Genomic DNA, 22,218 nt, shown 5'->3' with positions numbered 1-22,218 from the left:
TCTGTACTACTGGGTTCATTTTTCATCCGTTATCACATACAACACAAACGCAGATCAGGTCAGATATGTAAATGCAGCTCAAGCATTTGACACGCACTCTTTTTTTTTCTCCACTCTTTCACCATGTAGTCAGACTTTAGGCACGATGTATATAACACGTAACGTTCAGACCTACGGGAATCATCAGAGCGACTCTTAAGGGACATCATTAGATAGATTTTTTGATTACACAGTATTTTTAGTACACATCATATCCTGTAACTGTTTTTTTTTTTTTTTTTACTGTTAATGAAATCATTTGGAAAAAACGAAAGCAGGACATAACAGCGCACTGAGACATCCTAAACCGTGCACTCGTCCCTTTTTAATCTGTTGTTCTTTCCTCCACTCTTTCTTCACTACAGCTTTCTCACCCCTAAAACTCCCTCTCTCCTTTCGTCTTCTAATTCCCTGTTTTCCGTTACACCGACATGGCGAGAGCGAAGGTAGTCAAACAGCATGATGAGATGCTTCGGACTGAAACAGAGTGTGTTTTCCAGAGAAATTGTTCTTTAATCCAGAACTAAACTTAAGATCAAAATGACTTGCATGCACACGTGTGTGTGTGTGTGTGTGTGTGTGTGTGTGTGTGTGTGTGTGTGTGTGTGTGTGTTTCAGTCTGAAGCTGTTTAATGATATTGAATTGACATTGCTTTTGTAGCACGACATTCTTGTGTACCTATAGAGTTTAATGAGCAATTAATCTTTTGAATTTAATTTGCACCGTTTTTTTATGGCATCACTGAACATACCTGCATGGAAACTGTGTGTGGGTTTGGCTTCTATATACTTCTATATATTATCTTAAGTGATAAACCTGCATGTGTGTGTGTGTGTGTGTGTGTCAGCAGGAGGGCAGTTACACCAACGAGAAGATTTGTATCGTGGAGGGGGTGTGTCTGCTCTCGGTGGAGGATCTTTACTGGGAGGATCTGAAGCAGCTAAAGGTGTGTCGAGGAGGCACCTTTAAAACCTGCATGCGCACCGATACGGTGTCCCTCCAGGCAAGCTCCGCCTCCCTCAAGGCAAGCTCTGCCTCCTTGGACGACACCGAGACCGAACAGCTGCTTCTAGGCGACCAATCGGAATGCTCAAGTCTCAGCACTGCTCCCGTAGTGACGCCCAAACGCCACGGTGCCCTCCCTGACACGGGCTGGAGTTAGGGTTAGGGTTAGGGTTAGGGTTATCGCAAGCCATCCACTGAGAGCGAAGTGTGAAGCTTATATATATATACACACACACACACACACACACACACACACACATACACGCACACAAGCATAATCTTCCACACGTCTTTCAAAACAAACATACATTTAAAACACTACTCTACTGGAACCTAAACCACACACACACACACACAGAGCGCACCATCCAGTATGTTCAGTGCAGTGGACGAAAAACTCTGACTTTTACTGTTTTCTGAGAACCGAGCACGAACATTTAAAGAAACACTAGAATATCATTGATTAATATACTGGTATTTTTTTTTTTTTTTTTTTTTTTTTACCTTTAACTTAAATACAGATTATTGTGTATAAAGCGACTCAGTGGTAAAGACGAGACGTTCATTTAAATTTTTTACAGGATGCTGTCCCTCATCACTCATCTCACTTTCAGGAACTTTAATCTAAATATAATTTTTCTGTATAATGTGCTGAAACTGCTAACGGCCTCACGGGACCCGAAATCAGGAGGGCGCCGATGTCAGGAGCTCTGTCCTGGTACTTTCTGAACCCCCTGAGAGATTTCTGCTTTCTCCTCATCATTTCTTTCTTATTCTACTCTTCTTTCCAAATTGAGACAGTATAACATATAATGTATTTGATTGGTAAAAGGAACAGTTTGGTCACAAATAACATGCACACAAATATCCACACAGAAACACTACTCTTTACCCAAAAAGCGGCAATTGCATCAGTAGAATGGGTGAGAAACCATTCGGATTTTAAATGTAGATTTTAAATCAGATTTTTCTTCACGTTTTTACACTTTTTAAAGGTCAGCTTGTTTCATTTTCCAATTTAGGGGTGGCAATATTGTGGGCCACATCTGTATTTTCCCTTGAGCTCAACACTGAAGTAATAACAGATCCACTCATCTTTGATGACTGTCACGTTTACCTCTTGTTTTGTTCGGCTCCGCCCGCCACTAGCGAAACTATACCGCATGTTTTTACATTACGATACCATAATTAAGTTCTGTAACTTGTTAAATTAATACTTTAAGAGTCCTGGGTAGGCTAGGCCATGTCTCGGCTTGATATTTTCACATTACGATCTTCATATATATATATATATATATATATATATATATATATATATATATATATATATATATATATATATATATATATATATATACAGTGGGTACGGAAAGTATTCAGACCCCCTTCAATTTTTCACTTTTTGTTATATTGCAGCCATTTGCTAAAATCATTTAGGTTCATTTATTTTCCTCATGAATGTACACATAGCACCCCATACTGACAGAAAAACACAGAATTGTTGACCTTTTTGCAGATTTATTAAAAAAGAAAAACTGAAATATCACATGGTCCTAAGTATTCAGACCCTTTGCTGTGACACTCATATATTTAACTCAGGTGCTCTCCATTTCTTCTGATCATCCTTAAGATGGTTCTACACCTTCATTTGAGTCCAGAAATTTTTGATTATACTGATTGGACTTGATTAGGAAAGCCACACACCTGTTTATATAAGACCTTACAGATCACAATGCATGTCAGAGCAAATGAGAATCATTAAGGTCAAAGGAACTGCCTGAAGAGCTCAGAGACAGAATTGTGGCAAGGCACAGATCTGGCCAAGGTTCCAAAAAAATTTCTGCTGCACTTAAGGTTCCTAAGAGCACAGTGGCCTCCATAATCCTCAAATGGAAGATGTTTGGGACGACCAGAACAATTCCTAGAGCTGGCCGTCCGGCCAAACTGAGCTATCGGGGGAGAACAGCCTTGGTAAGAGAGGTAAAGAAGAACCCAAAGATCACTGTGGCTGAGCTCCAGAGATGCAGTCGAGAGATGGGAGAAAGTTGTAGAAAGTCAACCATCACTGCAGCCCTTCACCAGTGGAGCTTTATAGCAGAGTGGCCCGACGGAAGCCTTTCCTCAGTGCAGGACACATGAAAACCCGCATGGAGTTCTCCAAGATGGTGAGAAATAAGATTCTCTGGTCTGATGAGACCAAGATAGAACTTTTTGGCCTTAATTCTAAGCAGTATGTGTGGAGAAAACCAGGCACTGCTCATCACCTGTCCAGTACAGTCTCAACAATGAAGCATGGTGGTGGCAGCATCATGCTGTGGGGGTGTTTTTCAGCTGCAGGGACAGGACGACTGGTTGCAATCAAGGGAAAGATGAATGCGGCCAAGCACAGGGATATCCTGGACGAAAACCTTCTCCAGAGTGCTCTGGACCTCAGACTGGGCCGAAGGTTTACCTTCCAACAAGACAATGACCCTAAGCACACAGCTAAAATAACGAAGGAGTGGCTTCACAACAACTCCGTGACTGTTCTTGAATGGCCCAGCCAGAGCCCTGACTTAAACCCAATTGAGCATCTCTGGAGAGACCTAAAAATAGCTGTCCACCAACGTTTACCGTCCAACCTGACAGAACTGGAGAGGATCTGCAAGGAGGAATGGCAGAGGATCCCTGAATCCAGGTGTGAAAAACTTGTTGCATCTTTCCCAAAAAGACTCATGGCTATATTAGATCAAAAGGGGGCTTCTACTAAATACTGAGCAAAGGGTCTGAATACTTAGGACCATGTGATATTTTAGTTTTTCTTTTTTAATAAATCTGCAACAGTGTCAACAATTCTGTGTTTTTCTGTCAGTATGGGGTGCTATGTGTACATTCATGAGGAAAAGAAATGAACTTAAATGATTTTAGCAAATGGCTGCAAAATAAAAAAGAGTGAAAAATTTAAGGGGGTCTGAATACTTTCCGTACCCACTGTATATATATATATATATATATATACTCTTTAAATTAAAAAAAATATTAACATTTTTACGCTGTCAGGGCATATGCATCTTCCATCTTGTGAGATGCCTTACTCTCACTCTTACTCTTAGAGTGCATGTTCCTGTTTCTCCTTTTTATCAGCGTCTCCAGACGCCCAGAACAGAGCCTGTCTCCGCCAATCATGAACTGACGCTCACCCACGCACATGCTTCCACATACATACTTACTGTATGGTTTATACGACGCAACACTAGGAATTGCTCTGTTTTGCTAAATAATGTTCTGTAGCTTGTTAAGCTGTTATTAAATTACAGTATATTACCCCATACTGATCACAATTCTTTAAGACTCCTGGGTAGGTCAGGCCATGTCTTTACTTACCATATTTTCACATTACGATGAGGTCGTCTCCATCGTAATTCAGGGACTACCTTTATTAAATATAAATATAAATATAAATATATAAATATATATATATATATATATATATATATATATATATATATATATATATATATATATATATATATATATATATATATATATATATATATATATATATATATATATATATATATATATATATATATATATATATATATATATATATATATAGTCCACAAGTTATGATGGTTCAACTTTAGAGTTTTCGATCTTATGGTGACGATAGGGACACGACAAAATTGTAAAAAAATATTTACATTTTTGCGTGGCGCGCAGTAAGTCGGGGACCTAGTCCTGTGTGATTCCGAGTCAGATGACAAACGTCTTCATGAAAGCTTATTTACAACCAAACTGTTCCTTTTTATCCAGGTAGTGTTTTATCTAAAGTAGATAATCATGAAACCTTGTTAGTATTGTGATGTAATACATGATATCTCTCACTAATCATACTGCAGAATCATTCATAAAAGAAAAAACTATGAATGAGGTGAAGGTGCCAAATGGTGGTTTTTCTGGAGGTGTGTTTTTCTGGAGGTGTGTTTTCTGGAGGTGTCTTTGTTTTTCCGTGAAAACACACACACACACACACACACACACACACACACACACACACACACACACACACACACACACACACACACACACACACACAGCGAGGCCAACAATCCTTGGCAGCTACACTACTCGGTTTATCTGAACGGTAACCTGCTTCATGTTTGACCACCATGTTTTATAAAAAGACTGACACAGAAACCGTTGAACAGAGTTTAAACTGCAGAGAAGCATTTCTATGTGTTGAGGTTTTATTGTTATTGTATAGTTCTTTTTTTTTGTTTTGTTTTTGTACAAAAGGGATTTTTTTTTACCTGTGTTTAAAGGGATTGTGAACATTTTTGTTTTTCTAATTTATTACCACAAAGTCAGATTCAGCTTTGTTTTCTGTTTTATTTTCTTCTTTGCTCAGGCCATGCTCCTCACCTCCATGAATTCATTTCCAATCATTCTGATTAAAGGAATATAAATAACACTAATAATCTGCTTTAAAAGGTAAAAAGTGTACAGAATTTCAGTGAACTTGCACAAAATGCTCCAGATCATAATCTCAGTTTAATAGAAGAGATTTTGTATAGCTGTTATAATGTTGCTGGACTTTTTTTTTTTGTATGTGTGTTTATAACAATGGACTAGGGACAGAGATTGTGAAGTGAACCAAAATACCTGGACTGGACATCTGCTTTCTGCACCCGGGGAAAAAATAAAACAGCAAATCACTCCTCCTCCTGACTTTGTGAAAACAGATATTGAAAAAAAGAAAAAAAAGCCAAAATGCTGAACAGTCCCTTTATTGTGACTCACTGGACAGGACTTCATGAACCTCTTTTTTTTTTTTTTTTTTTTACATTCTCCTCGACATGTCGATGACGTGCCAGTTATTTAACAGAGTATATCTCTGAAATATCAGTACACATGTAACTGTTGTAAAGTTAATTAAGAGATATTTATAATTCCTTGGTTCGGATGTCACTTGGGTGTAAATATGAGGGAAAAAACGGTCTGTATATGATTTTTTTGTTTTTTTTGGCTTTTGTGATACTAACATGCCGTGTTTTTGACAGTGAATTATTTCTTTGCTATCTTTTAATATAAAATTGCATTTGGATAGAAATGTAGAGCATTGTTTCTCTTTTTTTGTCTGTATTTTTTTGTATAGTATTTCAAACGGTGCATTTTTTTTTACTTTTATTAATAAACATTATTTAATCATTTCTGTATATTCGTTTATTATTATTATCCGGATTAACAAAGACATGAAGAAATTAAAGAAAGGCCCCACAGATTGAATCAGGGTTTTATGCTGCAATAATAATTACAATGAAAAGTCAGTGCACCTGTACACAGGAAAAATATCAGAGTAATTTTTCCAGAGACAATATTCTTTTCCTTAAAAATAGTTGTTTTTGCTCTATTTTGAGTGTACAGAGTAAAATATATCAGTAGTGTGAGAGCAAAATTACAGAGTAACTGTGACTTCTCCCCATTGTCTCCTCACAGAGTTTCATTAATTCGCGTTACTCTACACAGTCATCAAGCGGTGCAGCTTGTGGAATCGGAAGACAAGGCGCATTTCTACTAGATGTAAGTAACTACATTTTTATATCTAATTATTTATTTTTGTTTTGAGCCTCTGTTTTGAGCTCATATCAATATCTGGATCGATTTTAATTTTAGAACTTTGCTTAATTTAGAAGCAAATAGTTATTATATAGATTACAAATGTAACAAATGTTAAATGACACCAGTGAAATTGCCAACTTTTTATTAAATGTTTGTAAGCTAAATTATTGTGGCGAGGATCGAGTTGTGCACCACATGTACTTGACTCGGTTAAGAGTTAAACTGGAGCCTTGACTGGATTGCTGGAGGCCATTTTGATGTGCATTAGCTCTATTCGGACTCGAATTTCTCACGGTAATGTAAGGTTTTATCAATATTTACAGGGGCTATTCTTTTTTTTTTTTTTGCCGTCTAAATCCAGAATGTTGTACCCTTTCATTTACAAGCTTGTTGTTGGGCTTTTGATCATTAATTAAATTAAATTAAATTAAATTAAATTAAATTAAATTAAATTAAATTAAATTCAATTCAATTCAATTCAATTCAATTCAATTCAATTCAATTCATTTCAATTGTTCTTTGTAAGTTCGTTTGTCCCTGATGAGCAACTGTGGCAAGGAAAATCTCCCCGAGATGGCATAAGAAAGAAACCTTGAGAGGAACCAGACTCAAGAGGGAACCCATCCTCATCTGGGTTGCACCGAATGTCCATTTGAAGCAGATATACAATGTTGTGGGGTACAGTGATGATGATCAGAAGCGAACTGTATTCCTGAGTCAGTGTAGCAGACTGTTGACATTAACTACAGTCCAAATCCATCCTCAAAACGCCTGTTCTTACTCTGGAATTTAATGGAACCACCCAAGGCGTTGATGAGAAACCGTCCCGAGCTGCACAGAGTGGCCTCCAGTCGAAGAAAACACTATCAGAGGCAGGCCTGGACGAAGTGGGAAGATCCACTAAGGGGAGAGGGGCAGGAACAGTGGTCACTGGAGCCTCAGGAGCATGTTTGACTCGACCGAGAGAGAGAGAGAGAGAGAGAGAGAGAGAGAGAGAGAGAGAGAGAGAGAGAGAGAGAAGAGTGTGACAGGAAGAGAAGGATATGGATTATTTAGTGTCCTTATTGTTGTATGAAAGTTAGTGTCACTGTGCAGTTTGGACTCCGGCAAGACTCGCTATGGCAGCATAACTAAAAGGGAGAACCAGAAGGCAACACAGACATGAGGGATCTCTGGAATAAGAGACGACCCACCACACCACCGTCAACAAACCTGAGTGAACGTGTGAATGTGAGGGGACGACAGCATACAAATATCCCAGTTCACCAAACACTTTATATCCATGTTCCCTCCAGATCTGAGCCTTTACCTAAGAAAAAAAAAAATCTACTGATCAAAGGTTTGACTAAATAAATAGGTTTTCAACCTCGACTTGAACACTGAGACTGTGTCTGAGTCTCGAACACTGGTTGGAAGGCTGTTCCATAACTGTGGGGCTTTATAAGAGAAAGATCTGCCCCCTGCTGTAGTCTTTGTTATTTGAGGAACCAACAGATAGCCAGCGCCTTTTAAACTAAGTAGGCGTGGAGGGTCACACTGGTACAGAAGTTCACTCAGATACTGTTGTGCGAGACCGTTAAGTGCTTTATACGTCAGTAGTAGTATTTTTTAATCAATGCGAGATTTAATTGGGAGCCAGTGTAGACTGATTAAAACAGGGGTGATGTGGTCATATTTTCTAGATCTAGTGAGGACTCTTGCTGCTGCATTCTGAACTAACTGAAGCTTATTTATGCACTTACTCGCACACCCAGACAGTAAAGCATTACAGTAGTCTAATCTAGAAGTAACAAAAGCATGAACTAGTTTTTCTGCGTCCTGTAATGACATCATATTTCTAATTTTAGCAATAGTTCTAAGGTGAAAGAAGGCGATCCTGGTGATATTATTCACGTGAGACTCAAAGGAAAGACTAGGGTCAATAATCACACCAAGGTCTTTGACAGCCGTACATGCTGAAACAAAAACACCATCCAGAGATGCTACGTAATCGGAAAGTTTACTTCTAGCTGCATGTGGTCCTAGTAAAAGTACTTCCGTCTTATCTGAGTTGAGCAGAAGAAAGTTATTAAGCATCCACTGTCTAATGTCCTTTACACACTTCTCAACATTGTTAAGCTGATCTCGCTCATCTGGCTTTGCTGAAATATACAGCTGTGTGTCATCAGCATAGCAATGGAAGCGAATCCCATGTTCATGAATGATTTCACCAAGAGGCAGCATATATAAAGAGAAAAGCAGTGGGCCTAAGACAGATCCTTGAGGAACACCAAACTTTACCTCATAAAGTGTGGAGAACTCACCATTTACATCAACAAACTGATAGCGATCAGTCAAATAAGACCTGAGCCAAGAGAGGGCTGTTCCCTTTATTCCAGCAACGTTCTCAAGTCTAGCGAGTAGTATAGTGTGATCAATGGTGTCAAAAGCTGCACTAAGGTCGAGCAAAACGAATAAGGAGACAAAACCCTGATCAGAAGCCAATAACAGGTCATTTACCACCTTAACTAGCGCCGTCTCTGTGCTATGATGAGGCGGAAATCCTGACTGATTATTCATAAGTAGGTGTGAGCATAACTGCTGTGCTACAACCTTTTCTAAAATTTTGGATATAAAGGGGAGATTTGATATTGGTCTGTAGTTGGACAGCTGACATGGGTCAAGGTCAGGTTTCTTAATAAGGGGGTGGATAACTGCCAGTTTAAAGGATTTTGGTACATAACCAGTGCTAATGGAAGAGTTTATTATTTTTAAAACAGGTTCAATTACCTCTGGAGTTATCTGTTTAAAGAAACTTGTAGGCAAGGGATCGAGAATGCAGGTTGATGATTTTGATGAGGAAATTAATGAAATTTAGTCATTCTCATGAATAGGAGTGAAGCTTTGTAGTTGATTGTCTGCTACAATTACACTGCTGTCTACAGGGTTTCTTGTAAAATAATTTGGATTTATATTAACTGTCTGGATTTCTTGCCTGATGTTCTCAATTTTATTATTAAAAATGTTCATGAAATCATTACTACCTAATGATGGTGTGCATGTTAGTGCAGTGCTTTTATTCCCTGTTAATTTTGCTACCGTGCTGAATAAAAATCTAGGATTATGCTTGTTATTTTTTATGAGGGTGGAGAAATATGCTGATCTAGCAGCACTAAGAGATTTTCTATAATTTAGGAGGCTTTCCTTCCATGCTATTTGAAATACTGTTAATTTTGTTTGACGCCATTTACGTTCTAATTTTCGAGTGGTTTGTTTTAAGGTGCGCGTATGATCATTATACCACTGTGCAAATTTTTTCTCCCTGATCATTTTGGTCTTTAGGGGAGCTACATAATCTAGAGTGTAACGTAACGTTGTTTCTAGGTGTTCAGTGGCCCAGTCGAGCTCTGCGGGGTCTGACGGAGATCTATCTAATATCGTAATTTCTGGAAGATTATTGATAAAACGCGCTGCTGTTGCTGACGTGAAAGTACGCTTAACACGGTAACATGGTGAGGTAGAAATGCAATGACTGAGGCAAATTTTAAACGAGATTAGACAATGGTCTGAAATAGCTTCAGACTGTGAAATTATGAGTTTTTTTAAGTTTTTTATTTTTAATCCAAATGTTAACAACAAATCGAGAGTGTGTCCACCACTATGAGTGGGTCCTATAACATTCTGATTCATTCAAACTGAATCTAGAATGGACACAACTGCTGCTCTTAAGGAGTCTTCCTGATTATCAAAATGAATATTAAAGTCACCAACAATTAATGCTTTGTCTAAAGAAGTAGCTAAATTTCTAATGAAATCTGCAAATTCTATAAAAAAAATCAGAGTAGGTCCCTGGGGGTCTATAAATAATAATTAGTGGAATTAACTGACTGGACCTGCTTTCGGACACTGAATATTTTATGTTGGTGTAAAGAACTTCAAATGTTTTACATTTTTGTTTAGTCTTTTGTGTGACGTTTAGATTATTATTATAAATAGCTGCTACTCCACCTCCTCTGCCATTTAGACAGGGTTGGTGTATGTAACTATACCCAGGAGGACTCGCTTCATTTAATGCTACATATTCATTCGATTTAATTCATGTTTCTGTCAAACACATTATATTAAACTCCTGGTCGGTAATAATTTAGTTTATAGTAAGCGCTTTTGACGTTAGAGATCTAATATTCAACAATCCTATTTGTAGATCAGAGGTGCTGGCTGTGCGTTCAGTCCTATTTAATTTAATGTTAATCAGGCTACTAAAACAGACTTTCTGAGAATTCCTATATGTTGGTTTCGCTCGGGGGACAGACACAGTCTCAATATGGTGGATCCTGAGTGACGACTCTGTGCAGCTAGCAGACGGTCGGTTTAGCCTGTCTGTCTGCTCCCTGGCCTTGGCTCCCTGGACAGTCACTTGTTAACTAGTGCTGTTCTGAGACTATTACCTATACTACAAGAAATGTGAGCACCACCTTCCCAGGTGGGATGGATACCGTCCCGCCCTAACAGGCCAGCCTTGCCCTCAAAAATGCTCCAATTATTAATGAAGCCCACATTATTTTTGGAGCACCACTCGGACATCCAGCAGTTCAGCGACCATAACCTGCTGTAGGCTACATCGCCACGTCGCATTGGGATGGGGCCAGAGCATGTTACTGCTTCGGACAATTAAAGAATATGTTTTGCGAGAGTTGGCGCTCACACTGAATTTGCATACTCCTCAGCACATGTGCAATTGCGCCATTATTGTGGAACACCGTGCAATGACCTTGCGCTTTTTTTATATTGACACTTTTATTCGTACAAAACCCGCTACTAAATTGTCAACAAATCGCCATCTGATTGCATGTGTTTTATCACTGAGGTGCCATTTGGATTATATTTTTAGACATCCATGAGAAAAATGGTCTGAATAGGGCTAGCATGCTAGCACCATGCATAAACTGTTGAACATTTATTACAAAATAAAAACACACCAGTGAAGAAAAAATAATTCATGTTGAATGTTATCTTCATCTGACAGTGAGTAATATTGCCTTGTGTTCATGTTTTTGCTTTCTTCAGGATGCAAACCAACAACGTTGTCAGAGTGAAGTACAAAGATAGCAAAAAATATATTTTTTCTCCAAAACCATTAACGTTTCAAACGTTTTTGGAATGTGGTAAGAGGATAAACTTTAACATTGTTAATATCATGAATACTTTTCCTTCTGAAAATTTTAATAGTCTTAAACTATGTTTATGGTTGTATCTTATGGGGGATAAAAATAATTAACGACCCTAAAGAGTCAACTGATATTCTATCAATTTTCCCACGATTCCAGGATATACCAGGCTTGGTATGTGAGAAATATAAAGATAAAAAATCAATTTCTATTGTTCTGCCGTAACACACACTTGTTCGGTAAACAAACTTACTCCTACTGTGGTACTGACTTTTATTATCTTTGGCAGATTGATCAAGATTTTAGACTTCTATTTGGCGATGGAACCTCTGCAAAGTTGTTGGAGAAGTGGTGCACCAGCATTAAACCAAAGGTTATTGCCCAGAGCCGTGGCCTCACACAGATTTGTGAGCTCCAAGACCTTATCCAAAATGCTAACGCCAATAAGGTTGAATAAGGTAACTATATTGTGCTATAGCTTAAGTTAACTAAGATGAAATTAAGCATTCATGGCAAAAGTTTCAGATGTGGTCACAACTTTACCCATTAGACATGCATGTTTTATACCGACTTGTAAACTGTATGAAAATCACTTGTTGCTCTAACATTTCTACCCTGATCTACCCTTTTATGCACAAGGGCCACATACAGGAGTTGCAGATTTACAATCTGAAATTGTTTTCATTTGGAGCTCTGAATAACAAAAGCATGGTTTATGTCATGTAAATACAGTTTAACTGTATGACATCGTACATCTGTAGTCAAGACTGTTCATAATATTAGTTAATACTGTTAATACTAGTTAATGTATTTATACAGGCTCATCTTCCAAATAATGTTAAGTCAAGTGAAACTGAGTAGGATGGTATGTTTAACACCTTTTAGCTAAAAACCAAACTTACAGGCCTTTAAAAGAAATCACTTTGTTTTCCATGTCTCCAGGTTGGGACAGCGACATGTCGTCAATTCTGATTCTGGTTCACCTTTTGCCACCTTCAAGTCAAGGCCGGAAAAAAACGGGAAAAATCTCAGCTATACAAGCATGTGATAGTCTTGTGAAATTCATCAAGGTAAATGGAGCAGGTCAATTGACTCTTTTATACTGTTCCTTTACTGTGTGACCTTGAACTTGCTTATTTCTCAGACAGGTACTTAAAGATCATCTGTCCTCCAAATTCTTTAATTCTTTTCTACTTCACACAAACTTAGTAACAATCTATTGGAATCTATTGGAAGTTTATACAAAAACGTTAGTGAAAGACAATAATCCATCTTCATTCATGCTGCATAATGACTTTAACTGTTAGGCCACGTTGGCTCTAATATGTTTTATTCTTTCACAGACTGGTACCAGTACCCAAGGGCACCTGGATAGAATTGGAGAAAGTCTTCAGCCATATCTACTTGCTGTTGAACCAAAGAAAAGTAGGATCCAGAGTTGGTTTATTGTAATTGACCAACATGCACTACCATACAAGGCCTCTAATTCACTGGCCTGTGTTGGTGAGCTTTTCAAATTTACTTTGTCCTTGGCACCTCATACTGTCAGCAATTGACCAATGTGTATAGCTTTCTTTAAACCACTGTTTATGATCTAGATGTTGAAGTCACCAAGGTGAATCCCAAAATGGCTGAGTTCAGAGCTAGAATGCTCTGATTTGTTTCATTTGTAAAAGGGGGCATGCCAATGCCAATTCCCTTATAAGGTACTATAAATTAGTCCATGGCCTTTTTTCAGGGAAAAGACTTCTACTGCACAGCGTTGCCCTCGGGCAACAAAATCTTTTCTTAGGCCCTAAATCTAGTGGATGTCTCTTTAAATATTTTGCAATCAACTAGAAAAGAAGAGAAGCTTTTTGTCATGGTCTAAAGACTTTTTATTTTGCATTTTTAGATATTACGTTTTTCTTTTTGTTGCCTCAGGGCAACGTTGTGTAGGGGGTAGTTTCTAAGGATGTTTTTGCTGACAGTGTGTTTTGATGTCATCACCTATTATGACATCACATATGACTGTATTTATGCACAGTATAAACCCTTATGTGTTTTTTAACACATTGCATGTGTTGCTGATGTGATGCCTCTTGCGTGGTGGAAGGTAATCAAAATATTTTTTTTATTGTAGCAACAACAGTTTACAGCCCACAAGAATGGCTGACTACAATGGGCTATACAAGATTCGCCCTTTCATAATTCACATCCTTACCAGGCTAAAAGAACTGTCTATGTGTGAGACATTAAGTGTGGATGAACAAATAATACTATTTAAGAGCAAGGGCAGATTCAAGCAATACCTTCCCAGTAAACCAAGAAAATGGGGTTACAAATTCTTGGAGGATGGCATTCCACACACTTTTGAGATTTATACTGGAAATAACCTGTCTATCCACCTGAACTTCCAGGTGTAGGTGCAAGTGGGAATGTAGTACTGCACTTAGCAGAACCAATATCAAAAGATTTTAATTTAATTGTTCTTTGACAACTGGTTGGAGCTTACACTATATCTCATGTCAAAAGATGGGACAGAGGCTAAAAGAGAAAGATCGAGGTCCCATGCCGTGCAGCAGTATACACTTACAATAAGCACATGGTAGGTGTTGACTTGTTGGATTCGCTGAATCCCTTCAAGTACCAAATACCACATAGTCTGTGCAAATTATAAAATGATAGGAGGAAGCAGGGGCCCATGGCTCCCATTCCTAACCAGGATGGCTGCTTGGACAATACCTCACATTGGCCAATAATGTGTGACAAGAAGAGAAGGTGCATAGTTCCCAGGGTATACAGGAACACCCAAAGTGACGTATAAAAGGTTTAATTTACACCTCTGTTTCACAGCAGAGAACTGTTTTTTTTTTTTTTATTTCACACAGAACGAAGTACATAAAATAACACAACACACTACATGATACAAACACATACCTGGATCAAATGCAATATGTGAATATGTTTAAAGTGCTTTTGACTTTTGCGCTTAATGATTGTTAAATTTTTAAAGAATTTTGTAAATGGGTTGCACTCTTGAGTTTTGTTATATGATCTGTGAATTCACAGTTTTCTCTGTGATTCTTTACCATTGTTGCACAACTTTGCCCCTGGACAACAAAAAATATTTTTTGGTGGGGTGGTCGAAAAAAACAAAGATTTTTATCAATAAAATATCCCAAAATAAACCAAGAAATTATGTGGAATTATTTGTATCATGAACTAGCAAAATGTGTGCAGTTGAGGGTTAAGTTAAAATGTGCTCAAAGAGGTTGTTTACATGTTTACCATAGTTTTTCTGGATTACGTAAGCATCTCAGCAAATGTTGTGCAATTGACAGTTCATGCCTCGATTCTGGTGAAAGCTTATCCACTGCCAACTCCATTTTATTAGGGAATGTAGGTGATTTACCAAACACAAATTCAAACTGTGAGTCTGTACTCCTAAAAACAAATATAGTAGACAGTTGTGCAACAGTGGTAGCTGACCTTAAAGTTGCTGGTGTCGCAGAGACAACTATTAACTATGTTGTTAGTGCTTTAGAAGAAGTGATTGAAGACATTCATATTGAAACTTGAGAATCTGTGGAAAAACAGCTTATCTTTAGAGGAGCCCAAAAAAAAGTCACAAATTGACCAGTGTTTTAATAAAATGCTAAATCCTTTTGTGGCAATGAACACTGAATAAAATAGAGGTTGGCACTGAGATGGCTGAGAAACTTATTGTGCCCATGTGGACTAAGGTCCTAAATGTGAAATGGGTCAAGTTCTGTGGAAATATATATCGGTCAGGGTTAGCAGTTTGTCTTTAGGTTCAAAATGACATGCCTGTATTTCTTGTAATCCATAATATTTTTGTCAAAGATGAACATGTTTTTTTAATAACAACTGCACTGAAAACTGTTTGTTTAGCTGAACATATTCATGCTTACAAAGTTGCACATACCATAGAAGCACCTTGTGTTTTGGATGTTAGGGATATCTTGCACCACAAACTGTTTGACATTTTGATGTCTAATGGTTGTGATTCTGATTTGTTTATTGTACCATATAGTTACATGTAATTCGTCCTGTTTGTCATATCAGAATCATTGTTTTTATTATTTTTATTTTTTCAAAATAAGCTTGAAAAATAACATTTGTGAGACATGAGTATATAGTTCATTTTTCTTTTAAGACTGAAAAGCAAGTTTTTCATTTTAGGTCCTTTTAATGGGTAAACATGAATGGTGTTTACTAAAGATCCTTCTAAAGATTCTACAGTTTGTCTTGTGTAGAGGTCAACCGATCCATCGGTTTTGCAGATTAACCAGCATTGATAGATACAGATACAGTTTTTCCTGGTAGCATTCGTCACTGGAACGTCAGAGAAGTTCCGCTTCTATTGCGAGATTGTCCTCTAGAGGTGAATCACTGATGCCACTGATGTTTGTTTTTACACGTGACACTGCACTCTGCACAGAGAGCACTATATTAAATGTATTATTTATAATTTGTTAATTATATAATTGTATTTATTAATGAATTACATTTTGCACATTTTCATGATTCAATAGGTTTTTCTTTTTTGCAAAAAAAAAAAAAAAAAAATTCTATTTCACATGCCTATTTTTTTTTTACCCAGTATCTATTTTGAAAACTAGAGGTCGACCAAATTTTTACTGATAGCTAGGTTGGATTGTACTTGCCGATAACGGATTAATCAACTCATTTACTGATATTTTTTTAAAGGATACTGAATAATACAACACTCCATGTAAAATATATATATATATATATATATATATATATATATATATATATATATATATATATATATATATATATATATATTTTTTTTTTTTACTATTTTACATGATGTTGTAAAGATTCAATAGTCTTGCTATGGCTGATAGGGTCATCCCTTTGGCCTTCATCTGGACAACCTGCTGCCGGAGGCTTTCAGTCACTTTAGAACGGCCCACCATCTTGCAGAGTCAGTGAAACTGGAAGTTAGGCTGCCAGTTATATACGGGTTGTGTCAGGCTGACGACCATGACGCGGAAGCGGAAGTAAGTCAATCATAGTTTATTGAAAACAACACAACCAAAAGAAACACACTCTCTTAAGCCGGGACGAAAAGCAACGAAGAGTATCCGATCGGGACAAGTAATCCACAACGCGAGCAAATGTCCAACAGAAAGCACAACCAGAACGGAAAGTAACTACACGGCAAAGAGTAATCCGACATGGAACAGAGTCCGGAGACAGAACCAGCGGGGAAGGCTGGCGGTCGAGCAGCCACGAGCATCACCAGCATGACACTCAAGAACCGACAGCCTGTGACTCAAGAACGTGAGTTTATATAGTCTATATATATATATATATATATATATATATATATATATATATATATATATATATATATATATATATATATATATATAATTATTAAAATAAATGATTATTACTGTCCACTATTAATTATTGAAGTAAATGTAATTTGTGCAATTTATTTTTAAGTTTAGATATCAGTGTTAGACTCATTAATCCATTAAATATCATTCTAATTCTTAATAGATTGTTGTGCTAAGAATAGCAGAGTCTTTTCATCTAAACTGAGGTTATAAACAAGAGTCTTGTGATAAAACAGATAATAGGAACATTATAGCCATAATAAATAGTACTTTGGATACTAAAGTACATCTGAAGGCAAATTTTGGTTCTTTTACTCAAGTGAAATATTTTACCCAGTGTAGCTCAAGTGCATGGTTTGTGTACTTTGTCCACCACTGTTAATAATCAAAATAAAATAAAATCTGTGCACTGTGGGCTCTTTGTGCAGTGAGCAGTCCCACATGTCAAAACATGTGCTGCTCTCTTAATGACTCATAAGGTTGATGTAAATGGTGAGTTCTCCACAATCTCTGGGGTAAAGTTTGGTGTTCCGTAAGGACCTGTCTTAGGCCCACTGCTTTTCTCTTTATATATGCTGCCTCTGGGTGAAATTATACATAAACATGGTATTCGCTTCCATTGCTATGCTGATGATAAGCAGCTGTATATTTCAGCAAAGCCAGATGAGAGAGATCTGCTTAACAATGTTAAGGAGTGTGTAAAGGACATTAGACAGTGGATCCTTGATAACTTTCTTCTGCTCAACTCGGATAAGACAGAAGTACTTTTAATAGGAACACATGCAGCTAGAAGCAACCTTCCGATTCCGTAGCATCTCTGGATGGTGTTTCTGTTTCAGCGTGTACGACTGTCAAAGACCTTGGTGTTATTATTGACCCTAGTCTTTCCTTTGAGGCTCACGTGAATAATATTACCAGGATCGCCTTCTTTCACCTAAGAAATATTGCTAAAATCTCTCTCTCTCTCTCTCTCTCTCTCTCTCTCTCTCTCTCTCTCTCTCTCGGTCGAGTTAAACATGATCCTGAGGTTCCAGTGACCACTGTTCCTGCCCCTTTCCCGCCGTGAATCTTCCACTTCGTCCAGGCCTGCCTCTGGATAGTGTACTTTTCGCTTCTGATAATCATCACTGTACCCAACAATATCGTATATCTGCTATAAATGGACATTCGATGCAACCCAGTTGAGTCTGGTTCCTCTCAAGGTTTCTTCCTTATGCCATCTCAAGGAGCTTTTCCTTGCCACTGTCGCCACTGGTTTGTTTATCAGGGACAAACTTACTTATAAAGAACATATTCACTTTTAATCACCACGGGCCAGTATCAAAATGATCCAGATTTGGAAATCCTATTTTTTCCTATCCAGGATCAGGTAATCCGTCTTTTATACCGGTTTTTCAAAGCAACATTGGACTGGATCACCCTGAGCCAGATACACAGTTTTCAAGATTACCAAATCCAGATTACCTGTGCTTTAAATGGGACAACATAACACAATGTGGGCTACCAGCTATGTAAAGAACAGGTAGAACAGCCAACATGGGGTCACTGTAAGAGTTTTTTATTTTTGAGAGAAAAACACTAAAATAACATAAACATCCACTTCCATTCATAATTTATTTTATGACCCCTCATCTGAGTCACAAAAAATAAAAAACAAATATACACTAACAATATATATATTTTTTAAGATATTTTGAAAACGTCTTAAAAAAATAAAATGGCTAAATGTCCAATCGTCAACAAAATAAAGAATGTTCAGGGTTCTGTTTCATCTGAGGAGGAGAGATCAGCATTTCCAAGCTCTGCTTTTAGGAGGCGGATCTAAAGTTTTGCTTTGTTTTGCTGCAGTTTGGTCAGCTTGATTTGTTCCTCTGCCAGGAGTATCTGTGATTCTGCTTTTTCAGTCTCTCGTTTTAAAAGTAATTCATAGGCATCATTATTATTATTCGGCAAAGGACGCTTTAAGCCTCTTTTCTGAGCTCCTGTGACTTCTGGCTCTACCAGTGAGGATACAGGTTGTATTTCAATAATAGGGCTGAGATCCAGAATGAATGTTTCCTCTGCATTAGGAGGAACTGACTCACTTTCCTCTACAATCGTAGGCTCACCATCCCCTACAACACCTTGAATCCCGTGCAGAGCTTTAGAGTTCTCACCTTCAATAATGTCCAGATCCACATCTGTGTATTCACCCTTCTTAAAGGGTTTGTTGCCTGTTTGGGTGTTTTTTGCTTTAGCAAGGTCCTTTGTTGCTCTGGCCCTCAGATTCTTCCATCTAAATTTCACTTGCTCCAAGGTCCTCTTCTGGCCAGAACCCATTGTATTCACATTCTAAATGATTTCTACCCAAATATCTTTCTTCCTTTCTTCCACCCGTAACAGAGCTTCCTACTATTGAGGCTTAATGGCACTTAACACCCTCCAGCAGTGCATGTGTTTCTGCAACAGTGAAATTAGGTCCTTTGGAGTCCATGGTTCCACCTCATCTGTTGCAGTGAACATAGTATTTAGAGGCCTTGGGCATGATTGATTTAATTGAACACAAGCCACAGCACGTCAGCCAATTAGTGTGTGGGTATTTGACAGCCATCTTATATTCAGCCTTTCTTAGAGGACTTAGAGTGAGGCACTGACATGACATGACAATATAGGAGTGGACAAATCAACTGTGAGTGATGTAGTGAAAGCTGTGTCAATTGCATTGGCCAGCCTGGTCAATCAGTTTGTTTCACTTCCAAAGGATGTCCAGATTGCCCAGGCCAAGCACAAGTTTTTTTCTTTTGGGGAACATGCCCAATACTATTGGGGTTATTGACTGCACTCATGTGTATATCCAAGCACCTCATGAGAGGGATTGGGAGTACATCAACCGAGAAGGGAGGTGCAGCATCAACATCCAACTTGTGGGCGATGCTGACCTCATCATCACAAACTGTGTCATGAAGTGGCCTGGGTCTGTTCATGATGCACGTATCCTGAGCGAGAGTGCTTTATACAGAGAGTTCCAAACCAACTGACTGGATGGAATAATATTAGGAGACAGCTTTTCTTGCAACAACCACACCTGCACAGGCATGCTTCAACACTGGTCATTGCAAAACAAGATGTGCAATTGAACGTTTAAATGAAGTTCTGAAGAGACGCTTTGCATGCCTTAACTACTTGCGAGTGGAACCACAGGGAGCATGCAACATAATACTAGCGTGTATCGTCCTGCACACATCGCTACCAGGCACAATGTCCTTCTCTGTGATGATGTTTATGATGCACCTGAGCCTGTTGAAGAACCAGACCAACCTCTGGCATTCTGTCAGAATGAGGGACTGACTGGACATATAGTAAGGGATGCAATTGTTAGACATTATTTTTGACAGGCTCATCTCTGATGATTGTTTCTTTGAAATTAATATACGGTGATGAATGATGAAAAATTGAATATATTATTTTTGTTTGTTATTGAAATCTGTTTGGGGGATGATTTCATATTTCATTATTTTTACTTTACTATACTGAATAGCTTAATTGGTAGCCTATGTCTACTATATTTACTTTATCACTGTTACAACAGTTACACAAGTCAAGTGCAAAATATAAATAAAAGTATATACACTAAATGATACAAATGTATCATTTGACCAATTTTAAAGTTTTACTACATTTTCCTCCTGGAATCCACCTTGAAATCCTACCCCCTGTTGGGATTAGGATAATCCTGTTTTTTTGGTTCGAAGTTATCCAAATCCTACTGACAAGTTTTGAACAACACAAACTGAAGGTTTGATCCAGATTTAAACTAGGATGGGTTTCTGTGATCTAATCCGATTTCAGATTCCTTCTTTCTCTTTTGAACAACGCATTTTCAAGATTTGATCCAATACGATAACCAGAATCCAATCAGATTACCTTTGAACAACTGGCCCCACATTATCTGTGTTAAGTTGCTTTGAGACAATGTTAATTGTTAAAAATTAATTGAATTGAATAAGGACCAAACTATCAGTATGGATTTTCGCAGATAGTAGATAGTTTCAGCAATCGACTACCGATGCTGATTAATCGGCAAAAGATGAATCAGTCGACCTCAATAAAAAAAAAAATAAAAAAAAACGTAATTGGTCAATTAATCGATTATCGCCAAGTACGCTCCAACCTAGCTATTGGTAACATTAAAATTCAATATTGCTTGACCTCTAGTAATGTGCACAGGAAACTGTTAGACCATATACATTTATACCATACAAACTCTTATAAGGACATCGGAGGGAAAAAAAGTCACAAGACAAATAAAAAAGCGCAAATGCAAGAAACTAAAATGTGTGCATGGTATTTCCAAAGTAAAGGGGTGAATGTGTGTGCACAAAGAAGTCTGTATTCCAAAAAATAACACAAAGAAGTCTGTATTCCTCTATACTACATGTTTCTTTCACAAGACTCAAATCAAATTCCAATGCCTGAAAAAAAACAAAAACAACGTTATCTGTATTAGATATCATAGCCATATCCAAATTAGTTACACAAAGAAACGTGATCTGAATTCACATTTCTCTGTTCAAGCTCCTCAGTCCCCTGCAATGAGAACAATATAAATATTGGCAAGACATTGACCTTTCATGACGTCCAGAATTCCACCATGCGCTCCGCTATATTTAATTCATGTTTCCCACTGAGCAGAGAAAATGTACTGAGCTACAGAAAATGTACACAGCCTGCATGAAGTAAGTGAATGTGTTGGCTGGCTCTACTGCCTTTGCTCCTGGAAAAATAATGCAGTCATGATAATGTGGGAATAAATACCAATCACGTGTCCATGGTGTCCTCACGAGAGCTCAGTTGACAAGAACAACAAGAAGAACAAAACAACTTATTTTTTGAATGTAGGTTCTTTTACTTTTCCTTTTCCACCTTATAATTATGTGGGGAAAAAAATTATAATTTGGACGTATGATGATGTATTTCTGTGCCAAATAAACTCTTTCCGGGTTTCAGAAATGTTTTTTTTTTAGTATGTCTCTTCATGATGTCATAAAGGGAGGAATTCCTTGTATGG

At 37.7% G+C, this 22,218-nt stretch overlaps 1 protein-coding gene, 1 long non-coding RNA gene and 1 pseudogene across 3 annotated transcripts; all 3 read left to right on the top strand.

Moving 5' to 3' along the window:
• Positions 1 to 448: 448 nt before the first annotated feature.
• On the top strand, positions 449 to 1,202 carry LOC310736163 (low-density lipoprotein receptor-related protein 4-like; the record flags this gene model as incomplete). The annotated part of the gene is made up of 2 exons (XM_083559542.1): positions 449 to 485; positions 888 to 1,202. The coding sequence occupies exons 1-2, from the start codon at positions 471 to 473 to the stop codon at positions 1,200 to 1,202; spliced, it is 330 nt and encodes a 109-aa protein (XP_083415668.1). The 5' UTR covers positions 449 to 470.
• A 10,697-nt stretch (positions 1,203 to 11,899) lies between these two features.
• On the top strand, positions 11,900 to 13,368 carry LOC310736136. The gene is made up of 3 exons (XR_014536474.1): positions 11,900 to 11,967; positions 12,083 to 12,251; positions 12,736 to 13,368. It is a non-coding gene; the product is annotated as an uncharacterized lncRNA (long non-coding RNA).
• Positions 13,369 to 19,575: 6,207 nt separating this feature from the next.
• On the top strand, positions 19,576 to 21,018 carry LOC310736162 (putative nuclease HARBI1; annotated as a pseudogene). The gene is made up of 2 exons: positions 19,576 to 19,618; positions 19,823 to 21,018. The product of its transcript is annotated as a putative nuclease HARBI1 (transcript).
• Positions 21,019 to 22,218: the final 1,200 nt, after the last annotated feature.

The sequence above is a fragment of the Silurus aristotelis genome, assembly GCF_946808225.1.
Source record: "Silurus aristotelis genome assembly, chromosome: 13".
In the NCBI taxonomy this organism is placed as follows: Eukaryota; Metazoa; Chordata; class Actinopteri; order Siluriformes; family Siluridae; genus Silurus; species Silurus aristotelis.
The sequence above is the reverse complement of the archived record's forward strand: the minus strand, read 5'-3'. Positions and strand labels throughout refer to the sequence as shown.